Below are 20,427 nucleotides of genomic sequence, written 5' to 3' on the forward strand. Positions count from 1 at the left end.
AATGTGATGAGTGCAATAGTTTGTTATATGAACACAAAGCATAATGTCCATGCGAACTTACAGGTAGTGGACAACTAGCCAATTCAGACAAACATCAAAATGAGCCATCAATACCAGTATAAATCAAGATCAAATAGACTATCAGGATTTTCAAAGCAATAGTTTTCAGATATACAACTATTACCCTAGTTGTTGTACAGATCTTTTCATAGCTGGGTATGAGTTCTGGGAAACCTATTTTCCTCATCAAGTTTTATTATTAAGGTGCTACACAATTCTGCATTTCCGATCAGTATGACATTTACATATAAATCAGATGTGGGGTAGTCGTCAATAGTGAGGAAAGCTGTTATGGGCAGAGAAGCAAGTTGAAGGTGGCAAAGAGTCAACAGTAGTTGGAGAGACATTCTTTACTGGCAGTCAGCAGTACAGGAGAACTTTTGAAATGGCAGATCTGTTTGGAGTGCCATGGTTGTAGTTTGGATCGCAGGAGACTGTGTGGTGGCTGGAACTGCCTCTATTGTAGAAAGAGATTGCCAAATCATGGCTGGACAGGGTAGTCATGGGAGAGAGTATTTCACCAAGTGAGTCTGAGAAAAGGATCAGTGCAACAGCCTTTAGATGTGCGCCATTGGATTTGGGGAGAGCTCATGAGGGAAAGTGAGGCAGAAGGTTGTGGTCAGAAAGAGTGTGAAGGACCAGTTGGAAGAGATGGACATAGTGTATAGACGGGATAACACGATTTCCAAGGATTGTATATCATTATGCCCACTAAAAGAAGAAGTAAGCATGACAAGTTTAGAGGCAGCAATGGCAGTAGGGTTGTCGATAGATATCACCTAGGAGAAGAGATCAATGGAAGGGGAAGAGGATAAGTAGGATTCTGTGGGCATGAATTGTAAAGAGCAGCCACAGAACAGTATAAAGCTTACGCCATCACCTTGCTGACCACTGGGTTAAGGAATGTTTATTAGGGACAGATACCCATAGGAGAGAGCTGCAGGGAAAGCAGTGTCAGTTGGGGAAAGCAAAGTTTCAGTAATGTCCAGGAGGCTGAGGGAACTAGACAGAAATAGGTCATGGGCAGATGTGAGCTTCTTTGTATACAGATCTAGTAATCCAGAGTGACCAGGAATGGGGTGGTAGTAAAGTGGAGAGATGAGATTGAGGTTGGAAGAGTTGAAGTTATCTAGTGGGTGGGATTGTTTTTGGTGGGACAATAATAATTGGTAATAATTGGAAGGATAATTAAGTGAGGGGTAAAGCAGAGATGTTGGAGATAGGTTAGGCAGAGGTAAGCAGCATCTAATGGATTAATGTGTGTACGGAGGCATGAACGGAGTTATGTGGGATAAGGGGTACAGAGAATTGGGTAGGGGTAGCTTAATCAATCAGTACAGTGGATGGCGGCAGACCGAGAAGCAAGAACAACAAGATGTTCTACAGAGCATTGACTAGAAAGAACTAGTCAACAACAGGGTAACAGAAAATGCCCCTTTTAACATATGGGTGAGTGGGTATGCATAGACAGCTAAATGTTAATTTGGTCGACATTCAGAAAGTCGACAACATTAGGTTGACTATTCAGGTGTCGACAGTATTATTAGGTCGACAATTCAAATGTAGACAGTATTATATGCTAGGGACAGGATTATTGTTGACCTAATACTGTCTACATTTCAATTATCAACCGGTAATACTGCCAATGACATTATTGTCGACTTTCCAACCCTGTCTATATTATGGTGTCCACTGTATAAATGTTGATCATTTAACTGTCGAACATACGTATCACACCCAAGACATTCTAATGAAAGGAATCAAGCCCCCCTCGCCCCAATAATCTCACACTACAAAGGCCTACAATAAAATTCTTAAACCAAATATAGGATATAACTCAGAATACCACTGAACTGTACATACGAATGCTGGATAATAAACTTGTGCAGCAATAATGCCCACAGAATTAATACAAATTGCACATTATCCAGAAATGTGTGAAAAGTGGTAAGACACAGGACATAATTGGATTTTACCCAGTGCTCATATGTGTAGGTGACAATCACTAGGTGCTGTCTCTTACAGGCAAACACTTCTTCCCTTCTTCTACCCATAAGCTACTCCCAAATTTCAGTACCATCATATGAAAAAGAAAAAACAAAACACAAAAGGGGCATATTCAATTGTTTGAATATCCCGCCGCGTTAAAACTATTACCGTTATTACGGTATTAGTAAGCTGTATGTCAGCTCGCGGCTCAGGGAGCTGCGAGCTGAAATCCAGCGAGAAAACTGCGTTTTCGCCAACAATTGAATATGCCCCAAAGCATTCTGGAAGTTTAAAACCTGGCACAGAGATAACATTTCCCCTTTAGGCCATCTATGTGCTAATTCTAACATTAGACCAAGACAAAAGTTAAATTGTAAAAGTAAATGTGTGTGCAGTGGGTGTTAATGCACTGTATCAAATACTTAAACTGTACTGTTTGAGTGATTATTTCCCTTTATATTTTAGGAATATGGAGAGCACTACACACGATAGGGGGGAAATGTACTAAAGGTTGATTTTTATTTTATTTTTAATTCAAAGAAAAGTGCCCCATCCCCATAAAACTAAAAACACATACAAATTAAAAAAAATGTAAAGTTGTTGTCCCAACTCCTTTATCTGTTGTCAAACAGATTTTTTTACTCAATTTCATGCAAGTTTAAATCGCTTTTGGTTGAGTGAAACATGATACACCAGTGATGCTTCTCCTACTCATTTCAATGGTCCTTTTATTTCAATGGGGTTTTTAGCATATGTGCGACATATTGAAACCTCATTGAAATGAAAGGAACGGAAATGAATATGAAAAGCTCTATAAATGGACAAATGTTATGTTTGGTTTTTTTTTGCTTGTTTTTCGTTTTCATCTCACTGGTTTTGAATCAATAAATGGATGAAAAGGTCAGGGGTGTGGTAGAGCAAACATTGGGTGGCTCAGATAAAAACTCAGAAGAGGAAGGAAGGAAGGACACTTCCTCACTATACCTAATTATTAGTAGCACACAGGTTAAAGCCACTGACCATCACGTTTAATTCTCAAACAAATAAGAAGATCACTTGTATTTTCTGCCACAAATGTGATTTTAATTAAAACTTGCCATTTAAAAAGTAGATAAAAACAAACAAACAGTACAATGTGGATGACTTTGTTACACAAACATAGGAGATTGAGAGGACCCTTTTCAGGTGAAGGATCCATCTGTGGCTTAAGAGACGAGTAAAGCTGGGTACACACTACAGAATTTTCCACCAACTTTTTATGCTGATCGATGTTACATGCGATCGATGGTCCAATCGCTCGGTCCATGGACTGCATACACACTAGCCTTGTTTAGTACGATAAAGGGAAGAGCGGACGTCCCTTTAGCGACTTTTTACAGCCATGTTGTCGTGAGCAATGACTGTAATTTACTCACTGTTGTGGATCGGTGGGAAGTTTATACACACTACACAGCGGAAACGAGATTGGAACGAAAATATTAAATGGTACGACCAACCAAATGAGGCGACAATCGTCCATTTGGGCAGACTTTCGACCATCATGTCACTGCACACACTGACCCGACTTTTGAACGAGCGGTCGTATGTCGGCTGATTTAGCCGATTATTGGACGAAAACCGTGTAGTATGTACCTAGCTTAAGAGATCTTGCAACAGGCTAGGATGCCTAGTGAATAATAAAGGTTAAACTACTTTTAGCGATAAAATACAATATCAATCTGGCACTTTGTGCGATACAGTCAGTGCAAGGCCAGAACACCTTGTTAGATAAAAATTAGTGCACTGGCACTTACCATTATAAATAATCTATGCCAAGATCTCCAGGCTGTACACTAAATAGTAGACAAGTACGGGCACCAGAAAACACAAAGATGCTGTAATTATTCATATCCAGCAAAAAAAATTAATTACTGAAGTGTAGTACCTTCACATGGCCTGTAGATGTCACAGCAGCTTCAGACCTTTCTCAAATAGAAAGTTATGTAGCTAAATTGTCTCTAGAAAGAAAATGTGTGCCTTCAATCAACACATCCAATGTAGCCTCAATATGAAGACAGTCACATATCTACTTGGGTGGTCAAAATTATTACTTGCAAAGTGTCAACACCTTCCTCAGTAATGTACATAGTAATACATACAGGATATCCTAATAACTACATTATTTTAACATACATACAAACATGAGACAAGAGGAATGAGAACTATGTCCAAAGAGCTTGCAATCTTAAGGAAGAAGGGAGAGAAACAAGAGTGTGTCTATTGTAAATTAGGCAGTGGTGTGAGAAGCTATACTAGATCAGGTGAGTATTGTGGATTATTATGGGGCCGAGTTCCCAGAGAATAGGTGCAGCATGAGAAGAATCGTGGAGGTGATCAAAAAGCAAGAGGACATTTGTAGAGTGGGGTTTCCAATTTAGAGAATACACGGAGATTAGGGACAAGATATAAGCAGATGAGGGAAGGTGTATGAGCTGCAGAATTCACAACAGACTAGTGCAGTTTGTTCAGTAGTAGACACAAGACCGCACCTCTTGCTAAGGCTTTGGGAGTTTATTAATGTCATATGTAGGTGGCACACAGCAGATTTTACAACTTATTTGAAAAACTGGGGGAGCAGGGGACAAACAAACAAACAACTTTAGTGACAATGACAATACCTGCTCCAGGTCCATGGTCGTTTCAATCATTTCTTGAAACTTAGCAAAGTCGGTGGAAAGATCAGTGAGCGGAGTCACAAACACGGCCAACAGCAGCATCTGGTGGCATCCTGGCAAAGAGATGGATACATTTATTACACTTTATGTTGAGGAATGAATTCCGATATCAATTAGATTCAATCTTCTACCAAAGTAAGCTAGATCTATTCTCCAATGACCAACTTTTATTTTTAGGATTCCAACCTCCATCCAATATTTATTTTCTATCGTCCTGCTCCAAAATGCAGTAATATGGTATGTATATAGCTTTAACATTTTAAAAGTTTAAAATTTTAAAGTGCAAGGTTATCGCAAGGGGGGCCCAGTAGTGTACCAAAAGTGTCACCAGTGAGCAAACAATAAGTCTTTATAATAAAAAAAAAAACCACCAATCAGCCACAACATTAAAACCACCTAACACTGTACTACCTTGTGCCAACAAAACAGCTCTGACACATCAAGGCATGGACTCCACAAGACCTCTGAAGGTGTCCTGTGGAATCTGAAACAAAGACGTTAGCAGTAGATCCTTTAAGTCCTGTTAGTTACAAGGTGGGGCCTCCATGTCTCGGACTTGCTTTTCCAGCACGTCCCACAGATGCTTGATCGGACTGATATCTGTGGAATTTGGAGGCCAAGTCAACATCTTGAACTCTTTGTCGTGTTCCACAAACCATTCTTGAACAATTTTGCAGTGTGGCAGGTTGCATGATCCTGCTAAAAAAAAAAGACCACTGCCATCAGGGAATACCCTTGCCATGAAGGGGTGTATTTGTTCTGCAACAATGTTTAGGTAGGTGGTATGTGTCAAAGTAACATCCACATGAATGCCGGGACCCAAGGTTTCCCAGCAGAACACTGCCCAGAGCATCACACTGCCTCCTCCGGTTTGCCTTCTTCCCATATGACAATAGGATGCACACTTCCCCAGGTAGACGACGCCCACGCATCTGGTCGTCCACATGATGTAAAAGAAAACGTGACTCATCAGACCAGGCCACCTTCATCCACTGCTCAATGGCCCAGTTCTGGCGCTCAAGTGCCCATTGTAGGCGCTTTCGGCGGTGGACAGAGGTCAGCGCACTGACCGGTCGAAGGCTACACGGCCCCATACGCAGAAAGCTGTGATGCTCCGTGTGTTTTAGACTATCAAAGACAGGATTAACTTTTCAGTAAATTGTGCTAAACGTATCTCTTCTGTGGGATTGGACAAGACTTCGCTCTCCACGTGCATCAATAAGCCTTGGGCGCAATGACCCTGTCGCTGGTTCATCAGTTGTCCTTCCTTGGACCACTTTGGTAGGTACTAACTACTGAATACTGAGAACACCCCACAAGACCTGCCGTTTTGGAGATAATCTGTCGTCTAACCATCAACATTTGAGCCTTAAGTCGCTCTGATCTTTACACTTGACAGGTGCCATTGTAACAAGATCATCAATCTTATTCACTTAACTTGTCAGTGGTTTTAATCGTGGCTGATCAGTGTGTATATTAATGATGACCCCTCTTAAGAGAATACATGAAATATTCTACAGGGATAAGCAGACACCATCCAGACCAAGTAAAACACATGAAAATGAAAATGAATATTGATACTACCGAGACAATATCAGCATAACCAGGTTTATCCTTTACAAAAGGCTAAACCACAGAAGTGGTTATTACTTCCTAAAACATGGCCTTAGGTTAAATACATAGATTTCATTCTACTCCCATAATCAAAGTAATGTTCTGTACCAGAGATCTTGCACACTCTCTATATTATATATTATGAACCACAATAAAACAACAAACTATATAATACAGTGCTGACTTCTGAGCCACCCAAGCTGATGTTTTCTTCCGAACACACTGGGATTGATAACGCAGTGCAGTTATAGCTACAGCTGCACATAGACTTGTGCTTGAATTGTGACTGTGAATAGCCTTTTGTTTTACAGGCACGATCCTGGGCAATTACTTTATTAATTATTTATAACTAGGATATACAGATTCAGTCTCTCGGTTCATGCACAAGCTACAAATACCAGCCTGAGAATCAAGAAGCGAGTGAATGAAACCATCAGTGTCGAGATGCTCTTGAGAAGACACGCCGACAACGAGATACTTGAAAAGGGCGTTAGGGTATGAAAGGAGACACACTGAAGCCTGACAAGAGCTTTGTGTATACAGCGATGGTGTCTGAATACCACAGCAACAATCTCCTTTATTAAAAGGTGTCCATGTGGCAGCTGCAGACAGGTCTGACAGGCAAACACTGAACAGCCAGAGACAAGTTTATTTCTTTAAAAAGGACACATACCCAAAAGGCAGCTGCAGAAATAAGACGCATTATTAAAACCAAAAGTAGGCAGCCAAATGTCTTGCTAACAGTTGATAGACTACCAATCCCAGCAGGCCCTACAGCCACAAACAGGACATGATCTCTCTCATCTATTTATCTAATCTTCATCTGCTGACTCCAAGCATAGCAGCTCACTTCAACTAAACTGTGAGTTCGAAAGAGTGAAGATGTTGCCTATAGCAACCAATCAGATCCTAGTTATCATTTATTTAGTACATTCTACAAAAGGACAGCTAGAATCTGATTGGTTGCTAAAGGCAACATCTCCACTTTTTCAAACCTGCAGCTTAGTAAATATATCCTCTGGTCATAAATAGTTTGGGAAGAGTGAAATTGAGATTTATTTTTGGGTGGAGAGGTGAAAACAATTAATGAGACATTGGTGTTGTGCTAGCTGTTGCTGGTATCTGTAATATTTAGCCTTAGAGGGCGAAAAACAATTACATTAATTTATTATTGTCTAAATAAGACAAATTTAATGGCAAGACATAATTGTTGAATTTTAAATGCTAACACAGACCATTTAGTCTCAGGTAATCAGGTAAACAATAAAAATGAAACACACCAAACTCTCTGTTCATAAACTATCCATAATGTCCTTTGAACAAAGTAAATATGGAGCTGCATTACACACATTCCTACAGTGAACTTGGCAAAAGACACTTTAGATTCAAAAGCAATATCAGGAACATCAGTTTGCACCCTCAGACCAAAATGATCATTGAGGTATTTAACTAAATGAGTGAATAACACAACGATCCTATATGCTGATACATAATATGTATTTTGCCCATTTACAAAAGCAAAACAAAACATAAACACGACAGGACAGATCTATTCAGCCAAAGTAAGGTGCCAGATACTGCTGAAGTGACCCAGTCCTGCTTACTTATCTATAATTTGCTGCAGCGACATTCAGCAGCCAGCAGTTTGCACTGCAGGGAATGCGCTTTAGAAGATGGAGAGCTTTATAAAACTATTACTTGCTCAGCAGATAGTTTAGCAAAACCAGGCGTTTCTGTAGTCTGGAGTGATACTAACTCTGAAATTGTGTAACAGGTACCAGCTGAAGAGATAGCTCAGGACTGCTCCAGAGGGTTATAATGAATATGTAGTGTGCACATAGGAGCTGGCAGAAGGGAAATGCCAGCGTCATACAGAAGATCTACAGTGCTTTAAACAGACATTGGCTGTATTTCTTTGTTTGTTTTTTTAAATAAAAAAAGCACAAAGGCACAGAAGCCCATAGCAGCAATTTGCTTCATCGTCTACCTTGTCATTAAACAGGAAATATATTTTGTTTTGGGTATTTTTAAAAAAAAAAAAAAAAAAAAGGAGTTGGGTTTTATACAAATACAAGTATGACTTTCAAAGAGTGGGAGGGGGCAATCTAGTGTATTTATGGAGTTCTTCTATACTACCAGATCAAAAACGTTAATAAAGACCAGAGATATTTTTTCAGCTAAAATGTATGTAATCCAATATGTTTTGATAAACACTACGTTCATGGATTTTTAACATACAATGTTTATTTTTAGAAGAAAAATAAGTATAGGTCTAACACACGGACAACAGACTGTGAAAGCAGTCCTTAAATTTATGTTAATATTAGCAGTGTTCAGGGTTTGGAAAGTATCGAGGATGGCATCAGTAGTTGCTTAGCAACTGCTGGAAGCCAATACGGGATAGGAAGCTTCAAATATTCCAAATTATGCAGCACTAAGCAACTGCGGGCCGCCCGCCGGCAGGCAGCGAGCGACCCCCTCGGGCCGCCCGCCGGCAGGCAGCGAGCGACCCCCTCGGGCCGCCCGCCGGCAGGCAGCGAGCGACCCCCTCGGGCCGCCCGCCGGCAGGCAGGGAGCGACCCCCTCGGGCCGCCCGCCGGCAGACAGCACATCTATACTTCAGACATCACTGAAATTAAATATTAAATCATGGGTACCCACCGCCCTACTTGAGGCTAAAATTGAACAAGTTTTTTTAAAATGTGATAAAAAAAAAAAATATATAAAACCATGCCTCATTGCTATTGTGCTAGACATAATAACATTTTTCATTTTTCTGGATTCCTATAGTGCATTTATATTGCCATGCAGCTGGCTCCATAAGGAATGCAGAAAGCAGAGCACGGGCATATTTCTGTTCTATATGAATACATGAGGTAGCAAGGTGCACATCCAGTCTGTTCCAGATACTATATGGACTGAGTGGAGGGTACAGGATAGAGTGCTGCAGTATCCGATTCCACTACCGCTGCTAAAATTCAATGGGCCGTGAGCAACACAGTAATAAATACAAAGTGAAAAATATTTTATATAACACTTCTCTGCATGTAACTGTGATCTATTAGATCTCAAACAGGACTAGTGGAAAAGGCAGTTAAACTATGACCGTGCTCTAACCATTCAGCCGTACTAATGGGTCTGCATGCTGCATTCTCATGAATAATTGGTTCAGCTCACAAAATGGGCAGTTGCATTCTGCGTAGGAAACAGGAGCGGTCACCTTAAATCTAACTATACTTTTATGAACTGAAGAACAAACAAAAAAAAAAACAATCATGTTCTTCCAATTTTAGGTGGATTGAATGTGACCAGAGAACCTTTTTATATTTCATCTACATCTGCTGCTTGTCCATTAAGTTCCCCGTTTGCAAATAGGAATAGAACAACCTGCAGCCAATCAAATCTGAATGTGCACAGCAGCACAGAGTGATTGAGGAGACGAGTGCACTGATCCTCTGGGATTGCAGTGACCTGTTCACTTGTGTGATTGAGTTAATGAGGACAGGGACAGAGTGAGGGATGCATGAAGAACCACCGCCAGGCTGAGTTTGATAGAAAAGAGCCATTGTCAATCTTAACATGCAGATATTGAAAGATTGGTGGAAACAAACATAAATTTGAATGTAGGAAATTACTGAAATATATCCAAAATTCTGCAACTTGAAGGGGCGGGTTCAACTGTGCTTGGGGAGAAGATGGGCAGACAGCTGGGAATTATCTAGGGGGAAGGGGTTGGGGAGGATATTAGAAATGTGCAATATAGAGTACACAAACTCCACCTCCTCTCCTATCCTTTCTAAACATGCAATAACCTTCCATGTGCACTTCCAACCAGCCTGGGCCACGCCGTGCCGCTGCCCACTGGGCCACGGCGTGTCACTCTAGCAGATTATGAATGATCAGCTCTACCGCTTCCAATGGATGTATCTCATCTAATTCGGAGATGTAATATTTTAAATGGAATAATGAAATTAGAAAGATCATTTTCAAATAATCACAGCAAGAATCAGACACTAGAGATAAGCGATACTTTGGCCCCAGTAAGGTTTATCTTAGCATTATGCAACAGAAACATTATCATAATCACCATCTATTTATATAGCGCCACTAATTCCGCAGCGCTGTACAGAGAACTCACTCACATCAGTCCCTGCCCCATTGGAGCTTATACTCCCTAACACAAACTAGGGGTAATTTTGTCAGCAGCCAATTAAACTACCAGTATGTTTTTGGAGTGTGGTAGGAAACCGGAGCACCCGGAGGAAACCCACGCAAACACAGGGAGAACATACAAACTCCTCACAGATAAGGCCATAGTCGGGAATTGAACTCATGACCCCAGAGGTAGAATTGCTAACCACTGAGCCACTGTGCTGCCCAAGTGATGATTTATTTTTATTTTTTTAATGTCTACCACACTTACAGCAGCATTCCCAATTACTTCTTACAGTTTCACTGAGTTGCTCCTTATGCTCAGTGGGGAGCCCAGGAAACAGCATGTTGTAGTCATGGAACAGGTCAAAACCAGCATATAGTTGGGCAAGGTGGGACTCATAGGCAATAAGGGGGGTGGGGTACAAAATATTAAATGGCAACTTAAATTTACCATGTATAGCAACAAATGCTGGGAGTCTTCAAAAAAAAAAAAAAATTTAGTTGAAATAGAATTAATGACCTATGATGTGGTAGGTGTAACCGAGACTTGGCTGGTTAGAAGTGAATGTGGAAGGCTAGTACATTTTTGTGACGGATAGGAAAGAGAAGATGTTTGTGTATATGTAAAATCCTGTTTAAGACCTAGCGGGATGTCTGAAATTTATGACGAAGAAAAGTCTTTATGGGTGGAAAAAGAGGTACCAGGAAAGTACTGACCGGGGTTAGTTATAGGCATCCCATCATGAACTACAATACTGAAATTCAATTATTACTACAAACTGAAAGGGCAGCAAAGAAAAAGGAGGTTCTGCTCCTAGGCAATTTTAGTTACACAGACATAAATTGGAGCAATGAAGCAGATTTTTAGGTTAATTTCTTTAAGTACATGTCTTATAGCCACAACATTTCTAGAAATTAAAGGCAATCAATGTGGTTAAATAAGAAAGTATTGCGATTAATAAGGTGAATAGGGCAAAATTTGCAACTTGTTTTTCAAGTACATAAACAGAAAAGTGTACAGTAACGGTGATCAAGCTGTGGAATTATCCTTATCATATGAGGCAGTGATGGCAAATTCACAAACAGATTCTAAAAACTGATACTTTTCTTACTAGAAATCTGTAGCTATAATTAGTAGGGGAGATTGATCCTGGGCATTTCTCAGTTTATTTTGACCATTTTTGGGGTCAGAAAGGATTTTTTAGCCCCTGTAAAGCGAAACTGGCAATGGTCAGACTGGGGATCTGATTCCCCCTCCTCTACATCAATGTAATTAGAATTTATGACAGATTAGCCTCTATAGTGAGAGATTGGCTGGTATTACAACCTTGTCTGGTATCACAGCACTTCAAATGATTTATGCAAGCGAAAAGTTAAGTGACAATCAAGGTTACACAAAACACTGCAAGTGGAAAATTATTTTCACAAAACAGAATTGGAAGATTCTGATGGGTCAAGGACAAAAGCAGAAAAAAAAACAGATTTGGGTTGGATGTGTGCCTGCTATATCATTTATTAGTCATGGCACAGAACACTGCACACCAGGCCACGCCATGTCCTTCTAGCGGATGATGAATGATCAGCTCTACCGCCTCCAATGGATGTAACTCTTCTTAATGGGAGATGTAATGTTTTAAATGGAGTAATGAAGTTAGAGAGAACATTTTCAAATAATCACAGCAAGAAGCAGACACTAGAGATAAGTGATGCGTTGGCCTCAGTAAGGTTTATCTTAGCATTAAGCGATAAAGACATTATTCTCCTAAGTGATAATTTTTTTTAATGTTCACCACACTTAGGCTAGGTACACACTAGCCCGATGATTGCACGAAAAACTGGCAATCAGCCGACATCCGACCATATGGTCAGATATCGTGTGAGTGAGTATAGTGACACGATGATCAAAAGTCGTCCCAAAGTGCCGATTATCGTTTCATTTGGTTGGTCGTACTATTACATTTTTCAAGACCAATCACCTAACAATCATGTAGTGATGATGTAATCATGATGTAATAATAATAATGTAATAATCATGATGATGATGTCATTATAATCATGATGTAATCATGTAGTGTGTATACACTCATGCTCGCGATCTCTATAGAGTTTACAAAGTCTTGTTCTTTTCAGCCGATGCCAACAATGAATGTCCTGGTGAATAAATGTAGAGAGTGCTGTAGAAGGAATAATTCATTTGTTCGTTCTGAGACAGAATGTTTTGTTTGTGAGTCACAGAAGCTAACGAGATTTGTTAGGATATGTGGATAGCTATAACAAGGAGGTTTTAATCAGTGTGACAATGTGACAAGAATGAATGAATGAATATTGTGCTGTCATTCTCTGAAGACTAGAGGACCAGATGAAGAGCACAGATCTGAAGGTAAATCATGTCAGTGTCAAAGTCTTATAATTGGATGAACGAAAGTATATTGGTTAATATCGTTTCATTGTGCGATTGCATTCAGTATGCCACGCTACTGCGATCGCACGGTAAAATACGCACGCACACACTCGCATTACAACCTTTAGTTATTTATAAAATTCATATTGATTCCATTCTACAGTGATTTATGAGCAGATAGTATTTAGTTTATTATTAGTTTATATATTATGATTATATGTACACCTCAGTGTTATTTAAGGTTCAGGTTATAGGAAATGTCTCATGTCTGATATCATTATAATCCCCTATTCATCCGCAGCTGTCTGGTTCCATCGCCGAAGAGATCGCATATTGCATACTCTAGTTATTGATGTTAGGAAATAAATAGTCAGAGTGATATCAGACTGTAAAATGCTAATGGACTAGTTGTAACTGGTTTCTGGGCGGGAGAATCATCTGGAATGTTGACCTCAGCCTTTGAGGGGGTTGTTTGAACTAGCCTATGACGTGTTTACCCTGGACCCACCTGAAGTCTGGACCTATAGAAGCAAGCCACGTCATCTGCATTGTTCTCTCTGTAACACTGAATGTATATATATCATAGCTACACTCCCACTAGTTTGTCATTTTTCTGACCACAGTATTCAAGGGTGAACTATTGTTCACTGGTACCTGTGGGAGCGCAGCATAGCGCAGCGGTATCTATGTATCTTTTGGTATTGGCTGCACTGTACTGTATTATATTATAATCAAATATTGAACTGTTAACTTTTTACATCTGCTAAAATAAATTACTTTGTGCGTTGGAAACACAATACAATCGCTTGGGCAATGCTTATTTGAAAACGATAGAATTACTTTAATATCAGTGTGTATGGATGAATCGCCAGACTGATTGGACCTTCAGTTGTAGGTACAAACGATGAGATAACACGTCGGTCAGAAAATTTTTCAGTGTGTACCTAGCCTTACAGCTGCATTCCCGATCACTTATTACATTTACTTATCTGACTTGCTCCACCCAATCAGAAAACAGCATGCTAAAACAGCCAAGATAGGAGTGAGCGGAAGGACCAATAAGAAGCTGCAATTTCTGTGCTTGCAGCCTCTAATTGGTCTATGCAGTTATACTCCTCTTCCGTGCGCAAAAAGGTGGCGCTGTACTACAGGAACGGTACAAATCGACAGATGACAAGAAATGGTTGCGATTACGGTTTCATGCAACCTTACTAGTCCTATTCCCTAGATAGTTCTTAAATGCCCACAATAAAATGAATTAACAAGCTCATTATTCTGTGCTCCAGTTGACGTAGGTAATAATTTTCAGCAAGTCTCGATATGTTTAACTTAATGGTATTTCTAGCCAGACTAGATGCGGTAGAGGGCACATTGGCACTGAAGGGGAGGAGAAACTCGTTCCTTTCATCATTTTATGAATGTAGAATGCCCAGTAAAAGGATTGACTCTTACAAACTCCAAGGACAAGTCTTTAGCAGCAACTCATAAAATACGACTTCAGACGACCCATTCCTGGAAATATCCAGACTACATGTCATTGAAATATGTACAGCACATTTGTAAAATGTATTGGCAGCTTACATATAAAGCAACTTGTATGTTTAATGGTTTTATTTTTTAGGTTTAGCTAGTCTTTAAGAGCACTGTTTGCTATCATCCCTTACTTATAAAGTGCCATCGTATTACACAGCACAGAGATTTAATCATCAGTCCTTGCCCAGTGGAGCTTACAATCTATATTCCCTACCACACAAACACCCCCTATAGAGGCAAACTAACCTACCAATATGCTTTTGGAGGGTGGAGGAAGCAGGAGCGTGTGGTGGAACACGCAATCATGAGGAGAACATATAAACTGCACACAGATAGCACCCTGGTCGAAACTGAACCCAGTGCTGTGAGGCAGCCATGATAACCCAATTTAGGGTTTTGATATTCTTTGCTTTAAGATTTCCAGGAGAATAAGCCAGCTGTCAAAACACCGTTCATAGCAGTCACCAGTGGGGAATCTTTCATATAAATCAACGGAATTCTAAACGTCTTGTTAGCAGAGCCTAGAAGTATTCATGATCTCATACAGGATATAGAAAATAATGTCCTGGAAATTCACCAGCTTTTAAACGGTAATAAAATAAGGAAATGAAACTAACGTCTGTCTGTACCAGCACTTAGAACTAGAAACGTTCATGTATGAATACCGGCAGCGGCGATCATGGTGCATATCCGCAACAGCAAGCTGGGGTTCACACCGCCAGCCTGGCTCCTACGGCTGATAAATGGTGAGCGCAGTTCTGTGCCACAACCTTAACAAAATCAACTTGGACGCACATTGAAAACAACGCATAATTAAAAGGCAACCAACAGGAAATTTAAAAAGAAATTAGTTGCAGAGCGCAAATTGTTTTCACAATTAAAAGATTTTAATTCTGGGGAAAGAGAAAATATTTGGCGTTTATTTACCTAACAAAATCGGCTCCATGCGCTGCCTCAATAAGCTGTGGGTACATGATGAAAAATACCCATGGAACACATGCTAATGTGCAGCTTAGATAACATGAGTTGATTGGCTGACTGGCAAAAACTAGACAACGCAAGGTCCTCCAGTCTGTAGGACCCATCCTTAGCAGGCATTTCCTGACACCCAGCTCAGGACAAGACATGGCAGTAAACAGAGATTGGAGCATACTTTGCTGCCTCCTCACCCATAGTGAACATTTAAACCTCCATTAAATGTTAAACTGATATTTTACGCTATTTTGAATAGGGTCGCAGCTTTGCGGTTGGAATTTCAAGCGCGGCGGAGTGAGCAACTGTGTTGTGGGCTCATGACTAACTGATGGGTTGCAGGCAGATTGTTTCCCTTGGATACCAGGGTAAGCAGTGCTTGCACGCAGAGGAGGACCCGCTGGTTGAAAACAAATTAGACTCATTACTGGAGTCTTCTATAAGAAATAAAAATGCATTTATTTAGGGACTAAGTGATTTATTTACAGGCAATTTTTGTTTAATGACAAATTGTAAATACCCTATGAAGACTAAGTCTGCTGGGTGAAGGCAGAAAATAAAATCCCACAATCACGGGTTTCCCTGAATGTCTTCAGCTGTCTTGAATTAATTTGTGAACTTTAATACTTTAATAGCTCTTTTATACAAGTTGTAGTTAAGGTTTACTGGACAGGGAACAGTGAGACCCAATAAGATGTACAGCAGTCATCTCATGAAGTATGATCGTGGCATTTATTTACACCACAGTTACGTGGCTGCTAGGATTTGCCCAGCGCTGGTCAGTAGTACGACTGGTGGAACATTACATAGAGCGGCTGGTTCCTACCTTCATATCTCTCCAAGGCTTGGACAACACTGGGGAGGTGGTTCACAGCCTGATAGAGTCTGTAGCAATCCTGCAGGTTTGCGGTCTGTCTCTGGAATTTCTTTGCCAAACGATTAAGATCTGGAAAACGCCGCAGTAAATCTTCTTGAAGACACTGCCTGAGCTCTGCATCGGTCACAAAGGCCTCAACCAAATTTAACCTGGGGGGAAGAATTGCTTATGTCAGCATTCTGTAAAGGAGGACAGATGACATTGTGCAGATCACATCTTCTATCCTACCTCGCACCATTATATTATTACCCTAATTATATAAATAACATATATACATACACACATATATACACACACACACCGGTTGAAGTGTACATATAGAAGTGGCGGTATGGTAAAAGTGAATGGAACCGGATAGCTTTACAATCAAACAAGTATACCCACTTCAACGACTATGTGTGTGTGTGAGATATCTATAACCAAACAATGACTTAATTGTACACATAAACAATGAAAGTCCTATTCTTTACAAAAATACTAGCATTAAACATACACTATAATTAATTTGGCCATTTAATTAAAAGCAAATACCTGGGACTTGTAGTTCCACAACACCTGGAGTGCCACAGCTTGCTTATACAAAACATATAGGTCAGTCTAGGACCTGCATACAATGAAGTATCCTTGACACTGTGATGCAGGCTTATATGTTTTGCTCACAATATGAACCAACACCTCATGTTTTCATTTTGCTAAATACACACAAATGCATTGTTAAGCACAAGCGTCAACAACTGTCTTTTTGTCACGGTTTGCCTAAGCCCCGATTGGATATGTAGTGGAATGGGTGATGGGTAAATATTATGAACAAGCTCAGTTTTTAATGTCACCGGAATCCTGGAAAGATTGCTCTAACAGTTTCAAGTGTCTTTCATGTGATGCTTCATCATCTAGATAAACCTTCCAAGCAATAGAGTCTAATAACCACTTTACAAGAAAACAAGCCACTCTGCTATCAGAATCATTTCAGTGAGTTCAGCAGTATATCATAAACAAGTCTATGGGAGACCAGGGGCAGGCAGAATACCACCACTATAAATGCTGGAAAGCAGCCCTGCTGCTGTCATTGTTACAACGAGGCACCACTAAACACACTGCAATGCAGAGATCGTGGATGTGAGGTTTGCTGCAGTCACAGTACGGAATGGATTTCCAGGAAGAGTCAGGCTGAACCACACGTCACAGTCTCACACACAAACAGAGGCCAGATGCATTAAGTAAAGAATCTTTCCGCAAGCAGGTGCTGCAAATGTAATATTAAGATGTTGCTTATTTTATTCCTTATATTGGGAAGAATTTAAATCTAATTTACCTGTGAAATAGCTGGAAAAGCAAAGGGTTAAAGCACGGTTGTGATACCACACAAGCCGCCATTCTTGCCAAAATTCCTGCTTAGCTGCTATAGCATGTTAGATACACTTGTAGATCATCTACTTATCACGGCATTGTACATACATCTGAGCACCCACCAGTGTGCCGAGCGTTGGGGCTGTAAAATTCCCAGACATCTGTAGATGGATATACTGCAGAGTACATACAGTGATTACAAGCTGGAGGGCAGCACGGTGGCTAAGTGGTTAGCACTTCTGCCTCACAGCGCTGGGGTCATGAGTTTAATTCCCGACCATGGCCTTATCTGTGTGGAATTTGTATGTTCTCCCCGTGTTTTTCCTCCGGGTGCTACGGTTTCCTCCCACACTCCAGAAACATACTTGTAGGTTAATTGGCTGCTATCAATATTGACCCTAGTCTCTCTCTCTCGGTCTGTCTCTGTGTGTATGTTAGGGAATTTAGACTGTAAGCTCCAATGTGGCAGCGACTGATGTGAATGAGTTCTCTGTACAGCGCTGCGGAATCAGTGGCGCTATATAAATAAATAGTGATGATGAGGACACCTCAGAGAGTGTATCTAACACACTAACATGTTGGTATGCGAGGTTCCATAAATAATAGTACCTTTTGGGTGTAATGTATTATTATTATTATTTAACACACACACAGTGGACACATCCACAGGGTTTTAACAAAACTGCAGCCAGATGTAATTAAAAAAAAAAAAAAAAAGGACTAAAAGACTTTGATTTTCTCCCCCAGCTTAATACACATTTCACTCGGTGTTGCGTTGGCTCTAATAGACCAACTCAGATCGTGTTACACAATGACTTCATACCATTCTAAATATACAATGAAACACCTCAAACCAAGACTGAATGGGATTCAGTCTCTGAAAAAGGATTTGGTAATTGGCTGAACCATAACATACAGATTTGGTGTGTCCCTAGTTTTGGGAAATTCAATGTATATGAAATATATAGAGGGGGGAAAAAAAAGTGTTTTATTGTGGTGCACAAATCAAACAAACTAAATGCCTTTAACATATGGAATATATAAGGCATCATTGCGATGGGCAGTGGGTATAACAAATCATAAATAAAAGCACAGAAAAAGAGGGTCAGACTCAGGACTAAATAAACCTCAATGGCCAGGAAGCCAGTGTGTCTAACAATACATTACTGATACTAGAGACTACTGAAACTAGATTATCCTATATTCTAATCACAGCGCACACCTGTATACAACAGGAAAACCATTCTTAATATCTGGACCGGTCCACAGTACTGTCCTCTCATAACCCTCAATTCTAGTTGCAAGGAATGTGCCAGTTTATGCCTTCAGTGACACTCCATGAGGGATTTCTATCCGTACAAATGAGACAGCGTGATGTTTCAGGAGTTGGGCCCCGTCCACAGATGTTAGGGTTTCACTAAAGACACAACCTGTATGTTTCAGGCCATTTTTATTCTAGTGAAGATTCAGTTTTATATTTAAACAAATAGATGTCAGCAATTCGCTTGAGGTTTCTAAACAGTAACCATTAAATAAATCTAAGAGATAATCAAATTACAGACTCTGGAACAGTAGCGGCCACTTAATCTATTTTACTGTATATTACATTCTGAAACGTGAACACACTACTGCAATTTTTCAATCTGTTTTACAGCCTGGTGGGAAAACAAATCAAATCCGTAGTGCCATCTTGTGGTGTAACAAGGTTATTACCAAAAATGTAAACGTACAACTAAAAACGAAAATATCAGTAAAATAACATTCAACAGTCGATACTTTTAACTACTTTTAACCACAATAGCTAAGGCCTCACCATTGTACCTTAGAGGAATATTGGGGGAATTAAACGTTCCCCATCCAGTATATACTGGAACTTGGAGTAGGAAGTTCCTGGTCTGTAATTATGTCCATAGGGTTGGATTGATTATTTAGTGTTTTGCTATTCTCTAACCTCCTTCCTTTTTGTTTTTTTAGCAGACAGTTGAGACGGCTTCTCCTGCCTAATTGTTGACTGGTTTAAGGTTGTTAAGGTAAATGGATAAATTCTCTATAATATGAACAGATCACTAATAAGAGGAGTATACTTTGGAATAAAGTAAACTCTTGCACATCCTGCTAATTGAAGAAACAAAAGTTTTTAAGACACTTCCGTCACTCTATTACCCACCCAGACACACTTCATTTTCCAGTCAGAAAACGATGGGTGGTACAAAAAACTGTTCATATCGACTGTCTGGTTTATCAATCTGACACATTGAGAGATAATATGGGCAGAGTTTCATCCATACAAAGAACAGTTTACACAATTTGAGATGATTATGCTCCAAACGAAATGGACCAATATCACTTATACAGAAAACAAGCAGCTAATATAAGCAGAAATAAAGAGAACAAGGGATCGCTCTATACAGATAATAGAAATGTATTAAAATACATTTAATGAATAATAAATTATATTGCTGAATGAATCTGACATAAAAAGCTGCCCTCAAATAAAGTATTCAATATCATGCCAATCGATTGTGATCTACATAAATCCAGATAGTGAATGTTACATAAAATAAACTCCTTATATCCAATATAGTCAGCCACTATATGACAGCTATTAGCCAATTGGCTAGTCCACACTTCTGCAGAGAACCCAGGTAATTGGTGTAAAGCCGGCAATAAGAATTTATGGTTTTAGGCTGTCCACAACCTTATATAGGACAACGATTCTCAATCTTATGGTAGTAATCCGAGATTCCAGTAATTCTTAGACTATC

At 39.9% G+C, this 20,427-nt stretch overlaps 1 protein-coding gene across 1 annotated transcript in view; it reads right to left on the reverse strand.

Moving 5' to 3' along the window:
- The window catches only part of MSH2 (mutS homolog 2), a 90,983-nt gene that overhangs the window by 44,927 nt on the left and 25,629 nt on the right, over positions 1-20,427 (reverse strand). Inside the window, exons 7-8 of the mRNA XM_075204110.1 lie at positions 16,265-16,464; positions 4,707-4,816 (exon numbers count right to left, since the gene is read on the reverse strand). Of these exons, the coding sequence (XP_075060211.1) occupies positions 4,707-4,816; positions 16,265-16,464 (310 nt within the window). The remainder of the gene's footprint in view (positions 1-4,706; positions 4,817-16,264; positions 16,465-20,427) is intronic.

This window comes from Mixophyes fleayi, chromosome 3 (assembly GCF_038048845.1).
Source record: "Mixophyes fleayi isolate aMixFle1 chromosome 3, aMixFle1.hap1, whole genome shotgun sequence".
NCBI lineage: Eukaryota > Metazoa > Chordata > Amphibia > Anura > Limnodynastidae > Mixophyes > Mixophyes fleayi.